Source organism: Rhinoderma darwinii, chromosome 6 (assembly GCF_050947455.1).
Source record: "Rhinoderma darwinii isolate aRhiDar2 chromosome 6, aRhiDar2.hap1, whole genome shotgun sequence".
In the NCBI taxonomy this organism is placed as follows: domain Eukaryota; kingdom Metazoa; phylum Chordata; class Amphibia; order Anura; family Rhinodermatidae; genus Rhinoderma; species Rhinoderma darwinii.
The window spans coordinates 34,456,886-34,471,075 of record NC_134692.1 but is presented as its reverse complement, the minus strand read 5'-3'; the positions used below and the strand labels follow the sequence as shown (position 1 = coordinate 34,471,075).

The following is a 14,190-nucleotide window of genomic DNA, read 5'->3' as shown; positions in this document are numbered from 1 at the left end:
TTTTCGTTATGTCCAACTGGGCGTGTATTGTGTTTTTAACTGGGCGTGTTTAATTGTATGACGCTGACCAATCAGTGACCAGTCATCATCATACACTCCTCTACATTGATTTACACAGCAGCGATGTGCAGCCACATACACAGAGATTAACGTTAATCAAGTGTCCTGATAATGAATACACATGAAATCCAGCCTGGACGTCATGTGTACTCAAAATCCTGACACTTTTGACTCTTTTCTTTGAGATTTCCAGCAAGGGAAACGAAATCTCATTTACCTCCGTAATCTCGCGAGATTACGCGTGGCTTGCTGGAATCTCACAGAAAAGAGTCAGAAGTGTCAGGATTTTGAGTACACATGACGTCCAGGCTGGATTTCATGTGTATTCATTATCAGGACACTTGATTAACGTTAATCTCTGTGTATGTGGCTGCAGATCGCTGCTGTGTAAATGAATGCAGAGGAGTGTATGACACTGACTGGTCACTGATTGGTCAGCGTCATACACGTAAACACGCCCAGTTAAAAACACAATACACGCCCAGTTGGACATAACGAAAAAAAAAAGCCCAGTTGTCCATTTCAAACCTCATTTGCATATATATATAAAATAGCTCATAACTTGGCCAAAAATTAACGTTTTTAAAAAAAACAAACGTTACTGTTATCTACATTGCAGCGCCGATCACATGCAATAGGAGATAGGGGTTTGAGAATCTGGTGACAGAGCCTCTTTAACTGTATCCATGTACCTTATCCATGGCTTCATTATTCTAAAACCAGATAAGCCACAGACCTATTAAAAGGAACATCCAATGTTCCATAAAATGAAGAAATTGATGGTTTCATTGCTTTTTTTTTTATTGTTCATTTGATACCACGGTCTCTGTGGCAAGAGTAGCCTCCTCTGTTCCTTCTGTTCTGTAGGAATCATGGTGGTCATCTGAGGAAATACACTGCCATTATCAACCTCCATTTCTTTCTTAAAAGAAGCATCAGCAAGTAAAAAAGTAAATGTTTAGACTCAAGTTAACCCAATGCCACCAAAGGATAACTACACCTACACTCCTAAGACTGGAGTTCTTCTTCAACCCATCAGTATAAGTAAATATACTAGTCACGTATAGATAGATATTTTATAACCTACCTGTTTTAATACTTTAGGTGGCTCTTCCAGAAAAGAGCGAGGTGCTCCTCCTTTGCCTCCAATACCCAGGTGAACCAGATCATCAATTGCCAAAGATGGCTGTGCAGATCAGAGAAGAAACATTTTATTTCTATTTGTTGCTCTTGATGGAATTTTGCCAGAAATTGAATACATGGGACCATGTGGGTGACTGTGCAGAGAAGTTCCAGCATACAGGTGCATTGTACTATTGGGTGACTCTCTTTATCCGTCACCTATCACGTTGACCACGCGGTCTCCTGAGCAAAAGCAGTTGTGGAAAATGCACTCCAAAAGAAAAATAAATACATTATCTCCCATGACTATGAAGAAAAGTTAAATCAATATGGTGTGGAGTAATACAAACTTCAGGAAAGATAATTTGTAAACATTCAGCTCTAGTATAAACCCATACTATTGGCTGAATTGGAAATATATATATTTTTTATTTGTTTTGGATAGTAAAACATATGTCACTTAGTCTGTTCTATATTACTTGTGCATATACATTCTCAGCTTATTACATTCCTAGAGTACACATTGGTCTATGTATGAAGTCCGTTATATGATATGGGTGTTGATTTAATTTTGTACTATGTGCATCTTATATAAAAACTGCTAATGTTTTTACTCCCTTTTTATTGAACACATGAACTATCAGAGTAGGCTTTATAATGCTATATTTTTTCTTCCCTGACTTAAAGTGTAGCTAAACGTTTGACAAACTTCTGACATGTCATAGTGACATGTCAGAAGTTTGGATTGGTAGGGGTCCGAGCACTGAGACCCCCACCGATCGCTAGAACAAAGCAGCTGAAGCGTTCGTGTGTATTGGTGTACGGACTCAATAGAAAGTCTTTGAGCCCGTACTCCGATACATCGGCTTTCCGGAATAAGCTGAACAAACACGAAATAGCTGAGCTCTCACTTGAGCACTTTAGCTGCTTTTATTCTAGAGATTGGAGGGGGTCTCAGTGCTCGGACCCCCACCAATCCAAACTCCTGACAGGTCACTATGACCTGTCAGAAGTTTGTCAAATGTTTAGCTACACTTTAAAGTAGAAGTATTGATGAGAAAGTACTCGCACTAGACACAGTAGTTTAGATACGTCACCATCTTATCACTGGCAGAAGGTTGTATATGTCTTGTCTAGAAATGTTCAGTAACCCATATGGACATAATGTATTCAATACTTTCATCATGGCCAACTGGTCACCCATTCTGGAAAGGCTTTATAGGAAACCATAAAAATGACACATAGACAATGTTTTAAAAAAAAAAGGAAATGACTGGAGCATGGGTGGATCAGCTAGGGATGCTAAATGAGAATTTGCTGAACGAACCTTATAAAGAATCCTATTTCTCTGGAGCTTCTTTTGTATGTTCATTGGAACATGAATAATTGATTAATCAGGAAGTTGGATCAAGTACGTAGGTGGCTCTCAGCCTTTGAGTTTGTGTTCCATCACCATAGAGAAAATAGGGGGATTAGTTATTCTCTAAGTGATTAGATGCTGATGGACAATTCTTTCTTTCCACCCAACAAATAAATAAAATGCATTCTGTTATGCAACATTTCTAGATTTCTTCTAATATTATTTTATGAGGAACCAAACAATGGTTTATCTTGATCTAAAAAGTGGTAAAGGTGAATTTTATGGTCGCTGTATTACAAATTAAAAATATTAAATTCTGAAATGTTTTAATTTATCTAGACAGTGAGTAGTGCAACTGAAACATAATTAGTTTAAACCTAGGCAGACATTCTAACGGTACGAACATACACACAGCGTGTTCAGGGCAGATACGCTGAGTCAAGCTTCACAGTGTATCCGCCCTGAACACTGCAGGGAATGCCGTCCGAAAAATCGCACCACATTGTGGTGCATTTTTCCAGTGGAATTTCCACTGTGTAAAGCAGCACCGGAAAAAAAGTTCATACTTACCCCCTCCCTCTTAACTGCGCGCAGTCCAGCCTCCTTGGATGAGGTTGCAGATCATGTGACTGCTGCACCCTGTGATTGGCTGCAGCGGTCACATGGGCTAAAGCGTCATCCCAGGAGGCCGGACTGGAGAAGAAACAGGGAACTCTGGGTAAGTAACTTTATTTTTTTTTCTTACTTCCGATTTTTGAGGTGGAATCACTGTGATTCAACAGCAAAAGACGCAACTCACACCACTTTGTTGCGGGTTTAAGCACCCTATTGACTTCAATAGGAAAACTCGCAACAGAAGAGCTGCAATTCCGCAGTATTAACTGACATACTGTGGTTGAAGAAACCGCACCGCAGGTCAATTTATGTGCGTTTTTTTGGCTGCATTTTTCCGCAGTGTGGGGACGACATTTGTTGAAATCTCACCCACATTGCTGCTACTGTAGTACGCTGCGGATTTTCCCAATTAATCCGTTGCGGAAAATCCGCAGTGTTTACTCTGTGTGTGTTCATACCCTTATAGTAAAAGCTTCAAGTGCGAGCACTTGTTTTGGCTATGACCTTTGTGTGCACATACCATTCTTGAAGCAACTGTGAAAAAAAATTTGGTACAAGAAACTGCAACACCCATTAAATGCTGAAAACTTTCTTCTTACATGGACCCTTAGTTATACCTACTACTGCTGGATATCCTAGCAATAAACATTGTAAAATGTGTCCTGGATATTTACGAACCTATTACCGTGCCTGTACAATGCAGTAAGACAGATCAGTTCATCAACAAGTACACTGGTTAAATACACACACTGTTTTGATGTAGACTTTCTCTTATGTACATGATTTTCAATATCTCAATCAATTTTATCAATGACCCTCCTACAATTCTCAACCAGAGAGTGGAGATTCTCAACCTTCCCCTACTAGCTTTTCACCAGCCAGAACATGTTGATGCCTCAGTGCCACCATTGGTCGAAGTCTATGCCAAAGTTAAAAATATATATCTCAATTTATCGGTCATTAGTCTCCAGCATACAGCCTAACATTTGCATCTGCATTCGCGTAATACTTTTAAGCCCTACCTCGATCCACCTGGGAATACCCACAAAACCTCCTGGAAATGCCCGCTTTTATCCAAATTTTCATAAGCTCTGCCCACTTTCCGCAGAGTGTTGGGGGGGTATGACCCCGAACCCAGTATTACATTAAAGGATGCACAAAGGGAGTTAGTTACATTTTTAAACCAGAGATACTGCAACCAAATAAAGGAATGTGCAGCGGATGATCACTTCTCTTAAAATTGCCTTCCCAGCTGCACCTCACAGTTTGAGAAGAATTTGTATAGGGAAGTGGGTCACACTTAGTTTATTTATGTTCCTGCTAAAAATTGCTTAAGCAGCTTAGGACTAATTATTATTTTTGGAACAGTAATTATGGGCAATGAAATCTAGATTTTTGTTTGGTGTCCTATATATGATCTGTTGTTTTTTTTTGTGTAACAAACAAAAAGCATTTGAAAATTGAGTCACCCATATACATCAGATTCTTCAAGATGATGGGATTTGTTAAAAAAAATCTAATGTGTATTCGCTATCAGGTGGGGCAATTGGTTGGTCATGAATGGCAGCCACACATACCCCTCTATCCCTTCTCCATAGATATTGTATACTCAGCCGAGCAAGATATGCATGTTAATGGGGGGGGGGGGGGGGATTATCAAAAATAACTGATGAGCCGGTAGTTAATTCATCAGACGTTTTCTGAACCTGAAGATGTGTATAGTTGTTGAATGCAAGGTACGTTGGAGGTTTGGATTACTGCAATATACAGGCTTGATACTATGCGAGTAGCTAAATGTGTGCTGCCATTAAAGTCGTTTGGAATGTAATATTGGTAAATTGTTGCATTTCACGTTCTATTCATTTGGTGTTTTTTTTTTTTTTTTTTTTAAATTGTAGCTCAGTTTTTATGCCAGGACATGCAATGCACTTATAGCGTACAATTCATTGTGGATGTGACCGTTCAATAGCTTTATTACCAAAGAATTTCGTTTTGGGTGATTTAAAATAAAAAAGCACAAATAGGCTGAATATCTATAATCACATTATATTAGTTTTACATTTTCGTGTTTACGTTTCTAGATATTTTTCTATATTTTCGTGAGTTTTTGGAACAATGGGTTTTATGACTGTATTATCTGCTTTTTTTCACAGCCTTGTACAATAACTATTTTATAGCTACATCAGCATTTATTCTCCGCTAAAATACTGTGCAAATCTTTTGCAGTTTTATTCTCCTTAGTAGTTATATGTGCACTAGAACATTTAGTACATTTTAACATCGGAAACAAACTACAGTGTATGTTTTAACCCGTATTAGTTTATAAGTTGTGCAGTTCAACGGCTTTACACGTAGATCTATGTGTGTATATGTATGTATATATGCATGTGTGTGTATATTTCTGCTGAAAGTCAATCACACAGAGCCGCATGCACAAAGCCTCTATGGTGGCACACAGTCCCTTCAACTCCATACTAGCTATAGGCACTTCATGTGCTTCTGTATGGCGATCCATATGGCACAGTATTACGGAGATATTCTTAACTGTATACCTCCGTAATGCGTCATATGAGAGAGCATGCCGCAGTTTTCTTTCGTCTGATTCCATATTTTCATATGTAATCAGAGACATACCGAGGTACAGTATGGCCTAATAGACTTCTGTGGGCGCAGTATTAAGCTCCTAAACCTCATGGATTACAGTGGTCTTCATGATCACGTGTTCTTTCACATCAGGATGATTGCATGAGATCTGAGAAACATGGCTGCTTTCTTCCAGAAACATAGCCACTTTTGTCAATCGGCTGTTACTGGTTTTGCAACTCGGCACCATTTAAGTAAAATACCAGGCACTGCCAATGGACATGAAAGCGGACAGATATACTGTTGCGGGAATACAACCGAGGGAGCTCAGATTTTGAGTGGAAGCAGCTGAAATATATCATATATACTTTTAAAGGTGACCACCACCCAATTCCTTTCGTATTTTGTTTATATCTGGTTTACTAAGGAGCCTCTTTACATTTTTTTTTCATGTGTTCATGCTGTTTATTAGGAAGTAATAGCCATTGCATTTTTTAATAATGAGAATTTTTCTCCGATTTATAAAATGAGTAAGGTGCGGACACATGACATCACATTTTTACTTGTATTACTGTACAATGAATTAGACATGTTCATCGAAACCCTCCTTTATTCCCGATCTGTTTTCCAGACTCTGTTCCTTAGATTGTGTTTCTAAATCTTATGTCACTGAGGACAAGCAGCTGAGAACTATTTCATGTGTTTGATCAGCTTAAGATCCAAAGACTTCTGGAAGAAACTTCATAATTCAATATCCATAACTTCAAACACTGACTTCCCAAAGGATGTCAGGATGACAACATGGCCTCATTCAGATGGGTGCATTATACCCATGTTTAACAGAACGTTTTCCATATCTAACAAAGAAACTGCAGCTCTAAAACGAACCAGCAGTATCCTGGATCCCTATGTGCTAATATGTTCTGGGTGTTACATCTGGAATACGGACTATTAAACACTGGTACAATAGACCTGTCTGAATAAGGGTTAAAGACTATGTACACTTTTTAAGCCAAACCACTTTTAAATGGATTTTTATTTTAAAAAAAAATAGTTTTTGTTTTTGAGATTGTTCCTATGCATCCTTTATACATAGAAGCTGTATCATTCCGTCAGGTCAGATGTACTGACGGCTCGACTAAAGGCTGGTCCTGCATGTCTCAGTTACTAGCTGGATACCGCGTTTCAATCACATCTAAGCTCATGCAGGACCAGCTTTCAGACGAGTCATCCGCTCAGCTAACTTGACGGAACGATACAGCTTCTATATGTAAAGGAAACATAGAAGCTGTATCTCTTGAAAGGTAATTTTATTTATTTTTTTTATTTATAAAAAGCAATTTAAAAGTTGTTTAAAATCGGATAAAACATTGATTTGTTACAAAAAAATAAAAATAAATCGTGCACATAGCCTTTAAGCTTATATTCACACATGGCAGATTTGTTGCAGGAATTTCTACAACTGTCCAATTAATCTGAATGGGGTTTACAGAAATTGATGTGCATGCTGCAGAAACCACACCATTCAGGTGAGTGGAACAGATTTTTCTGCAACAAATCTGCCACATATGAATAGACCATAATACATTTCACCTTAATCATGAATTCACAAAAATAGAGGTTTTACTTCCCTCTTTTCACTACCAGGTCCCGTCCAATTTTGCTACTTGTGTGAACAAATTGGACATAAATCCTGTTGCTGAGCATCATGGTTGGCCTGTGTGAAGCTTTACATGGAGAATGAAGATATTGATATACAGTATTTATAGTGGTCATATCTGTAATAGAAACATAGTCTTACTTCCAGGAGAATTTCACTGTGTACTAATCATTCATACCAGTATCCTTTTAGGTACAGTTTTTTTACTTTTTGTACAAAAATCTTGTTTTTCTTTCTTGGATGACCCAACCGTTGCAGGTTCTTGGTTGGATTTCAGATGCACTCTCCAGAATTCATTCATCGTGGATAAAAAAAATATCCCATATATATGTTTGTTAGCGCTGGCGCTATGACAGTGTTTAAAATGAATAGCAATGTTAAGTAAGTTGTAATGCATTTAACCATTTGTCTGAAGTGTTAAGAACCAGAAAAATGTATGATTATCTTTTAATAACCACATTAAACAGATTTGCATCAACCTATGTTCGTACATATTTTACTTTTGGATATTTATATTTTGATCATGCTAGTAAAATGTAAACTATTGTACGGAGATTGAAAAAATAAATAAAGATGATTTCCTCAAATAGTTTGTTTGCATATAAAGTTCTCTCACAGTGCATAGAAGTTATTCTCCGAGTTCCACATAGAATTATCTGACATAGTAGTTACTTGCAATGCTGTTTAAAGACTATGTAAACCTTTTTTAAATGGATTTTTATTTAATAAAAAGGTCACAGTGTGATTTGGTGCAACTTTATAATTTTTAGTTTTTATTAAAAAAAAATAATAGCATTTTGAGAAACAGCTGCTCTGCATTCTACAAGATCAGACCCGATGGGAGCAGGATTTAGCAAACGATAGAGCTGCTCTGTATGCAGAATACAAAGCAGCTGTATCTCAAAGTAAAATTAATTTTTAATAAAAACGAGTTTATAAAGTTGCACAAAACACACTGACCTTTCTATTAAAAAAAACAAACTTTCAATGTTTCATAGCCTTTAACATCTCCATATAAATGCATTCAGAATAGAAATGTATGATTTTAAACTGTATTGAATGTCTTTATCATTTTTATCCAACTGCAGTAGTTGCTTCTCACATTTTATTTGGCTGGAGAAAGATAAGTGTAGTCTGTAGTGCTGCCCTGTAATAGCATGTGGTCCTGACATGCGGCTGGCACAACTACATTAGTGATTCAAGCTGCCAGGCTGCACAGTTATTAACCAGCTCCATCATTATAAATTGTGTGGTATGTTATTTGGGAATGTGCTTGAATGGCAGGAAGCTCAAAGGCATACCTCCCAACTTTCAAGAGGGACAAATTTGCATCACGGCAATTTTTTTTCCCCTTTTAAGCCACGCCTCTAATACTACCCAATCCCTGCCCATACACACACGGGTCAGCCCACACTGTATCATGCTCCCATAGTGACTCCCACACAGTATAATGCCCTCTAGCTGCCACCATACAGTATAATGCCCCCATAGATGTACCCATACAGTATAATGCCCACACAGATTCTCCCATGCAGTATAATGCCCAAACCAATGATCCTATACAACATAATGCCTCATAGCTGCCCCCTGCAGCATAATGCCCCCATAGCTGCCCCATAATGTATAATGCCCACCGATGCCCCCATACAGTATAATGTCCCCTGATACAGTATAACGCCCCTTAGCTGCCCCTAGTGCCACAGTGCCCATGTAAATAGTGCCCCAGTACCAAACCCCCCTTGAAGATAGCGCAATCCCCTAGATAGCGCCATTGGGACTCCCCCCTAGAAGCTAATAGGCTGGGGATTCCGCTCCAGTGATCCATATATGGACAACTGTACTCCAATTTTTTTCTAATGTTTTTATAAATTACTCATGTACATTTAGGGTATGTTCACATGCAGTGACCAGAAACGTCTGAAAATACAGAGCTGTTTTCAGGCGAAAACCACTCCTGATTTTCAGACGTTTTTTTAACAACTCGCGTTTTTCACTGCCGTTTTTGGAGCTGTTTTTCAATGGAGTCAATGAAAAACGCCTCCAAAAAATGCCCCAAGAAGTGTCCTGCACTTCTTTTGATGAGCCGTCATTTTACGTGCTGTATTTTGACAGCGACGCGTAAAATAAAGGCTCGTGGGAACAAAACATCGTAATTCCGATTGAAAGCAATGGGCAGATGTTTGTAGGCATATTATGGGCGTTTTTCAAGCATAATTCGAGGCGTAAAATGCCCGAATTACGTCTGAAACTACTGCGTGTGAACATACCCTTATTGTGAAAATTCTGATCTGAGCGGTCGGACCCCCACAGATCAGTATGTTAACACTTATCCTGTGGTTAGGGGGTAACATTTAATCTTGGGACAACCCCTTTAAAGAAGACCCATCACTTCTCCTGACATGTCTATATTAGTAAAAAGTTGAATTCACCATGAAATAACAGTTCTGGAGCATCTGTGTTGTGCCATTCCTGTTATTCCTCCTAGAAATTTATAAATTGACAACTGGGTGTTGGATGTGGTCAAAATCTGCCATTAAAAACTTCAAGTAGCAACATTCACTTCTTTTATTGCGAAGCATAACTTTACACCTTTTAAACCGCGGCTAAATTACGCCTCGTATTTTCACCATTAAGAACAATGGTAAGCTGTTTACAGGCATTTTCAAGGTGTATTTTGGAGCGCAATGCGACCGGTTTTTGCTCCGAAAGACTTCTGAAAAACTGTAAAAAACCAGTTTAAAAAAAAAAGTGAAAGGAGAAATTGTCCCAAGGGTCACCATACAGACTTCTCAACCTTTTTCTACTGGGGTCTCACAAACCAGGAAAGAGTGCCTCACTGTGTCTGGGTCTCATCATTGGTTGAAGTCCCATGCCAAAAATAAAAGTGTCTCAATTTACTTTTTTTTTTATTTGTCTACCGAACCCAGTATAACATTAAAGTGAGCATAAAAAGAGTCAGTGATGTTGAGAAATAAAAACATTTGTGAAGTCAGAGAAAGTTCTGTGCAGCATATGATCACCTATATCAAAATTGTCTCCCCTGCTGAGCCTTAGGCTATGATCACACGGCTTATTTTCGTCCATTTCTGACCAGAAATTTACCTGCGGTGCGTATTTTTCGTACCACGGCATGTTAATTCCTGCTGCGGAAAGTGGACTGAATTCCTGCGTTTTTCAGAGAAGATGCGTTTTTTACGGAATTGCCGCAGAAACTTTCTCCAGCAAATCCGTTACGCGTGGACAAGCCCTTACAATTCATACTGGTTGGAAATTGCAATATACTATAGAGAAAAAGAAAAACCTGTGCTCTGATATGAGCAAGAGTGTCAAATTGCATCTGGGGCTTGGCACTTCACAAAAATTATTAAATCTGAGAATTTAGATCCCAGTTGTAATGTCGGGGTAGGGAGACAGACAGGTGCGCCCTAATCTACCCACCACTCAGTCCCTGCCTACTTGCACGGCCCATCCTAGGCGACGGCGTACAACTGGGCGATGGTCCCTACGCTCAATATGTGCACAACAGACAAGGGTACACAGAAGCTAAGGGAAATTGGGCAGTTGCCCATGGCAACACCGTGAGCAACAAGAGCAGTGAACGAGCCGAGTAAAACCAGGAGTATACTTGGTGCCAAACGCAGAGCAGGAGAATAGTCAGTCAAGCAGGGTCAATATGAAGCAGAGGTCAATAGGAAAAGCGGGAACAGCAGAGCCAGGAAGCAAAAGAATCACAGGCAAAGGACAAGCAGCAAATGAAGGTATAAGTAGACCAAGGGCGGGAGCTAGCTCTGTCTGGCTAGGCTGTGATAGGTTCTCCCACTCCTCAGCCTACCAGCCTGAGCGGTAGCAGAATGAGTCACTCTAGCAGACCTAGGAACAGGTGCAGGCTGATTAACCACGGGCGTCGACACATAAGCTGTGTCTGGCAAATCCTTTACACGAGTACTATATAATATCTTACAAAAACTTAGGCATATATATATATATAGTTAGATCCATGGTTATGCTAAGTGGTTTTTCAAGTTATGGCAATATTGCCCAGGATCCATATATGAAGCCTTCTTAGGATCTGTTTACATCTGTGTTGTTCGTTTCCGTTGTTTTGCTCAGTCATCGGAGCAAAACATTGAAAATGATGGCGATTACTGATCCGTCTCTTGTCAGACACAAACTATGTCCAACGTACCCCATTGAGTATAGTGGGTTCCTCCGGGTTTTCATCATTTTACCAGACCAAATAGTGCTGCATGCTGTGCATTTTGCTTGGCATTTTTGTCCGGGTCAGGTATCTGGACTCTGGATCTGCTGCTAATTTCATTTGTAGAGACCTGGTGGATCTTCTTCAATTACCCACTACCCCTCTGGAGAGGCCGTTGACTGTTGCATCTGTGAATACTCTACCTCTGCCAGATCCAGTTATTGCTGTGTCCAAGCCGCTGATGCTCCAAGTGGGAGCTCTCCACTCCGAGCTGTTATAATTTTTTATCATGTCAAAGGCCGTTAACCCCGTGCTGCTGGGCCTGCCTTGGCTCCGATTTACATGCCCCAGTCCTGGACTGGAACTCTGGAGAGGTTCTCCAGTGGGGAACCGAGTGTCACAACCGTTGCCTGGGATGGATTCATTCAGCTCCGCCTCCTCTGCCTCAGTCATTGGCAGGATTGCCTGGTCAATATGCTGAATTTTCGGATGTCTTCAGCAAGAGGGAGGCGGAGACGCTGGCCCCACACCAGGCGTATGACTGCTCTATTGAGCTGACTCCTGGTGCATCCCTTCCCTGTGGTAGGGTATATCCTCTCTCCTTACCAGAGACTCAGTCCATGTCCGCCTATGTTAAAGAGAACGTGGAGAGGGGCTTCATACGGAAATCTCTCTCTCCGGCAGGAGGCGGGTTCTTCTTAGTCAAGAAAAAGGATGGTTCTCTATGTCGCTGTATCGACTACCGGGGTCTCAACCAGATCACGGTGAAAAATAAGTATCTGTTGCCACTGATCTCAGAACTGTTTGATCGTATACGTGGTGCCAAGATTTTTTCCAAACTAGACCTGCGTGGGGCTTACAACCTAATCCGGAATCGCCGGGGTGACGAATGGAAGACTGCATTTAACACCCGTGATGGACACTATGAGTACCTAGTAATGCCCTTCGGCCTGTGTAATGCTCCCGCGGTCTTCCAGGCGTTTGTTAATGACCTCTTCCGTGACCTCCTCTATGTTTGTGTTGTGGTCTATCTTGATGACATCTTGATTTTTTCTCCAGATCCTATGACTCATCAGAGACATGTTCGTCAAGTTTTGCTGCGGTTAAGGGAGAATTGTCTGTATGCTAAGTTGGAGAAGTGCGTGTTTGAGAAAGATGCTCTACCCTTCCTGGGCTACATAGTCTCAAATCGAGGTCTCGAGATGGATCCTGAAAAGGTAAAGTCCGTCCTGGAATGGCCACGCCCTCAAGGCTGGAGGCCCATGCAGCTCTTTCTGGGATTCGCCAATTTTTACCGAACGTTTATCCAAATCTTCTCACTGACTTCTCCCATCTCTAACTTCACGAAGAAGGGCATGAACGCCAAGGTGGGGACTCTTGAGGCAGAGTCCGCATTCAAAGCCTGAAGAGTGCCTTCACGTCAGCCTCTATCCTCCGTCATCCAGATGTTTCCCTACAGTTCTCGTTGGAGGTGGACGCCTCCTCTGTTGGTGCTGGTGCACTCCTGTTCCAGAGATGTTCCAAGGGCAAGTCAATGGTATGTGGATATTTCTCTAAGCTCTTCTCTTCTGCAGAACGCAACTACTCGATTGGGGATCGGGAGTTACTGGCCATCAAAATGGCTCTGGAGGAGTGGAGACATCTACTAGAGGGCGCAGCTCATCCTATCCTAATTTTTACAGACCACAACCTCACTTATCTCCAGACGGCCCAACGACTGAATCCTCGTCAGGCTAGGTGGTTGCAGTTCTTTACCAGGTTCCAGTTTGAGCTCCATTATTGCCCGGCTGACAAAAATGTGAGGGCCGATGTCTTGTCCAGGTCTTTCGAGACAGAAGACACCATGGAGATTCCACAGAACATTATTGATCCGTCTTTCATTGTCTCTGTCGACCCCCTGCAAGTTGGGGACATTCCTCCAGGGAGGACTTTTTGTGCGCCTGGCTGACAGAGGGAAAATCCTCCGCTGGGGACACTCCTGTAGACTGGCAGGTCACGCGGGTACCCGTAAGACCCGAGATATGATTGCCCGTCATTTCTGGTGGTCCACGCTGCCCAAAGACATTATGTGTCTTCCTGTTCAGTGTGTGCAGCTAACAAGGTCGCTCACTTCAGACCTGCTGGCCTGCTCCATCCATTGCCTGTGCCCGATGCTCCCTGGCAGCATATAGCTATGGACTTTATCACTGACCTGCCTCTCTCTGCTGGAAAAGCAAACAAAAAGGTTTTCAAAAAAGTAAATTTGAAAGTTGCATAAAAACAAATATAACATATTCATTTAATAAAGAAAAAAAATTGGTTCCAAAGGTGTACAAAGCCTTTAAGCAGTTACTTAAAGGGAACCTGTCATATTGAGTATGTAGTATGATACAGATACATCAGAAGTTTTGATTAGTGGCGGTCTGGGTCAGTGGCAGATTAAGTAGACTATAGGCCCTGGGCTATTACCCAAACTTGTGCCCCCCTTCTCCACCACCGCCCTGTAACTATTGTTATCACTTCCTTTTTGTCCAGACATTAACAAATGGGTATTACTACTCCCCTTGTCAAAAGGCTGTGTCCCCACATACTGACAGTCTCCAACCATCGCTG

General features: G+C 40.9%; 1 protein-coding gene across 1 annotated transcript in view; it reads left to right on the top strand.

Moving 5' to 3' along the window:
- Positions 1–1,901, top strand: part of WIPF1 (WAS/WASL interacting protein family member 1) — a 74,556-nt gene extending 72,655 nt beyond the window's left edge. The window contains exon 9 of the mRNA XM_075831133.1: positions 1,165–1,901. Within this exon, the coding sequence (XP_075687248.1) occupies positions 1,165–1,220 (56 nt within the window). The 3' untranslated portion in view covers positions 1,221–1,901. The remainder of the gene's footprint in view (positions 1–1,164) is intronic.
- Positions 1,902–14,190: the final 12,289 nt, after the last annotated feature.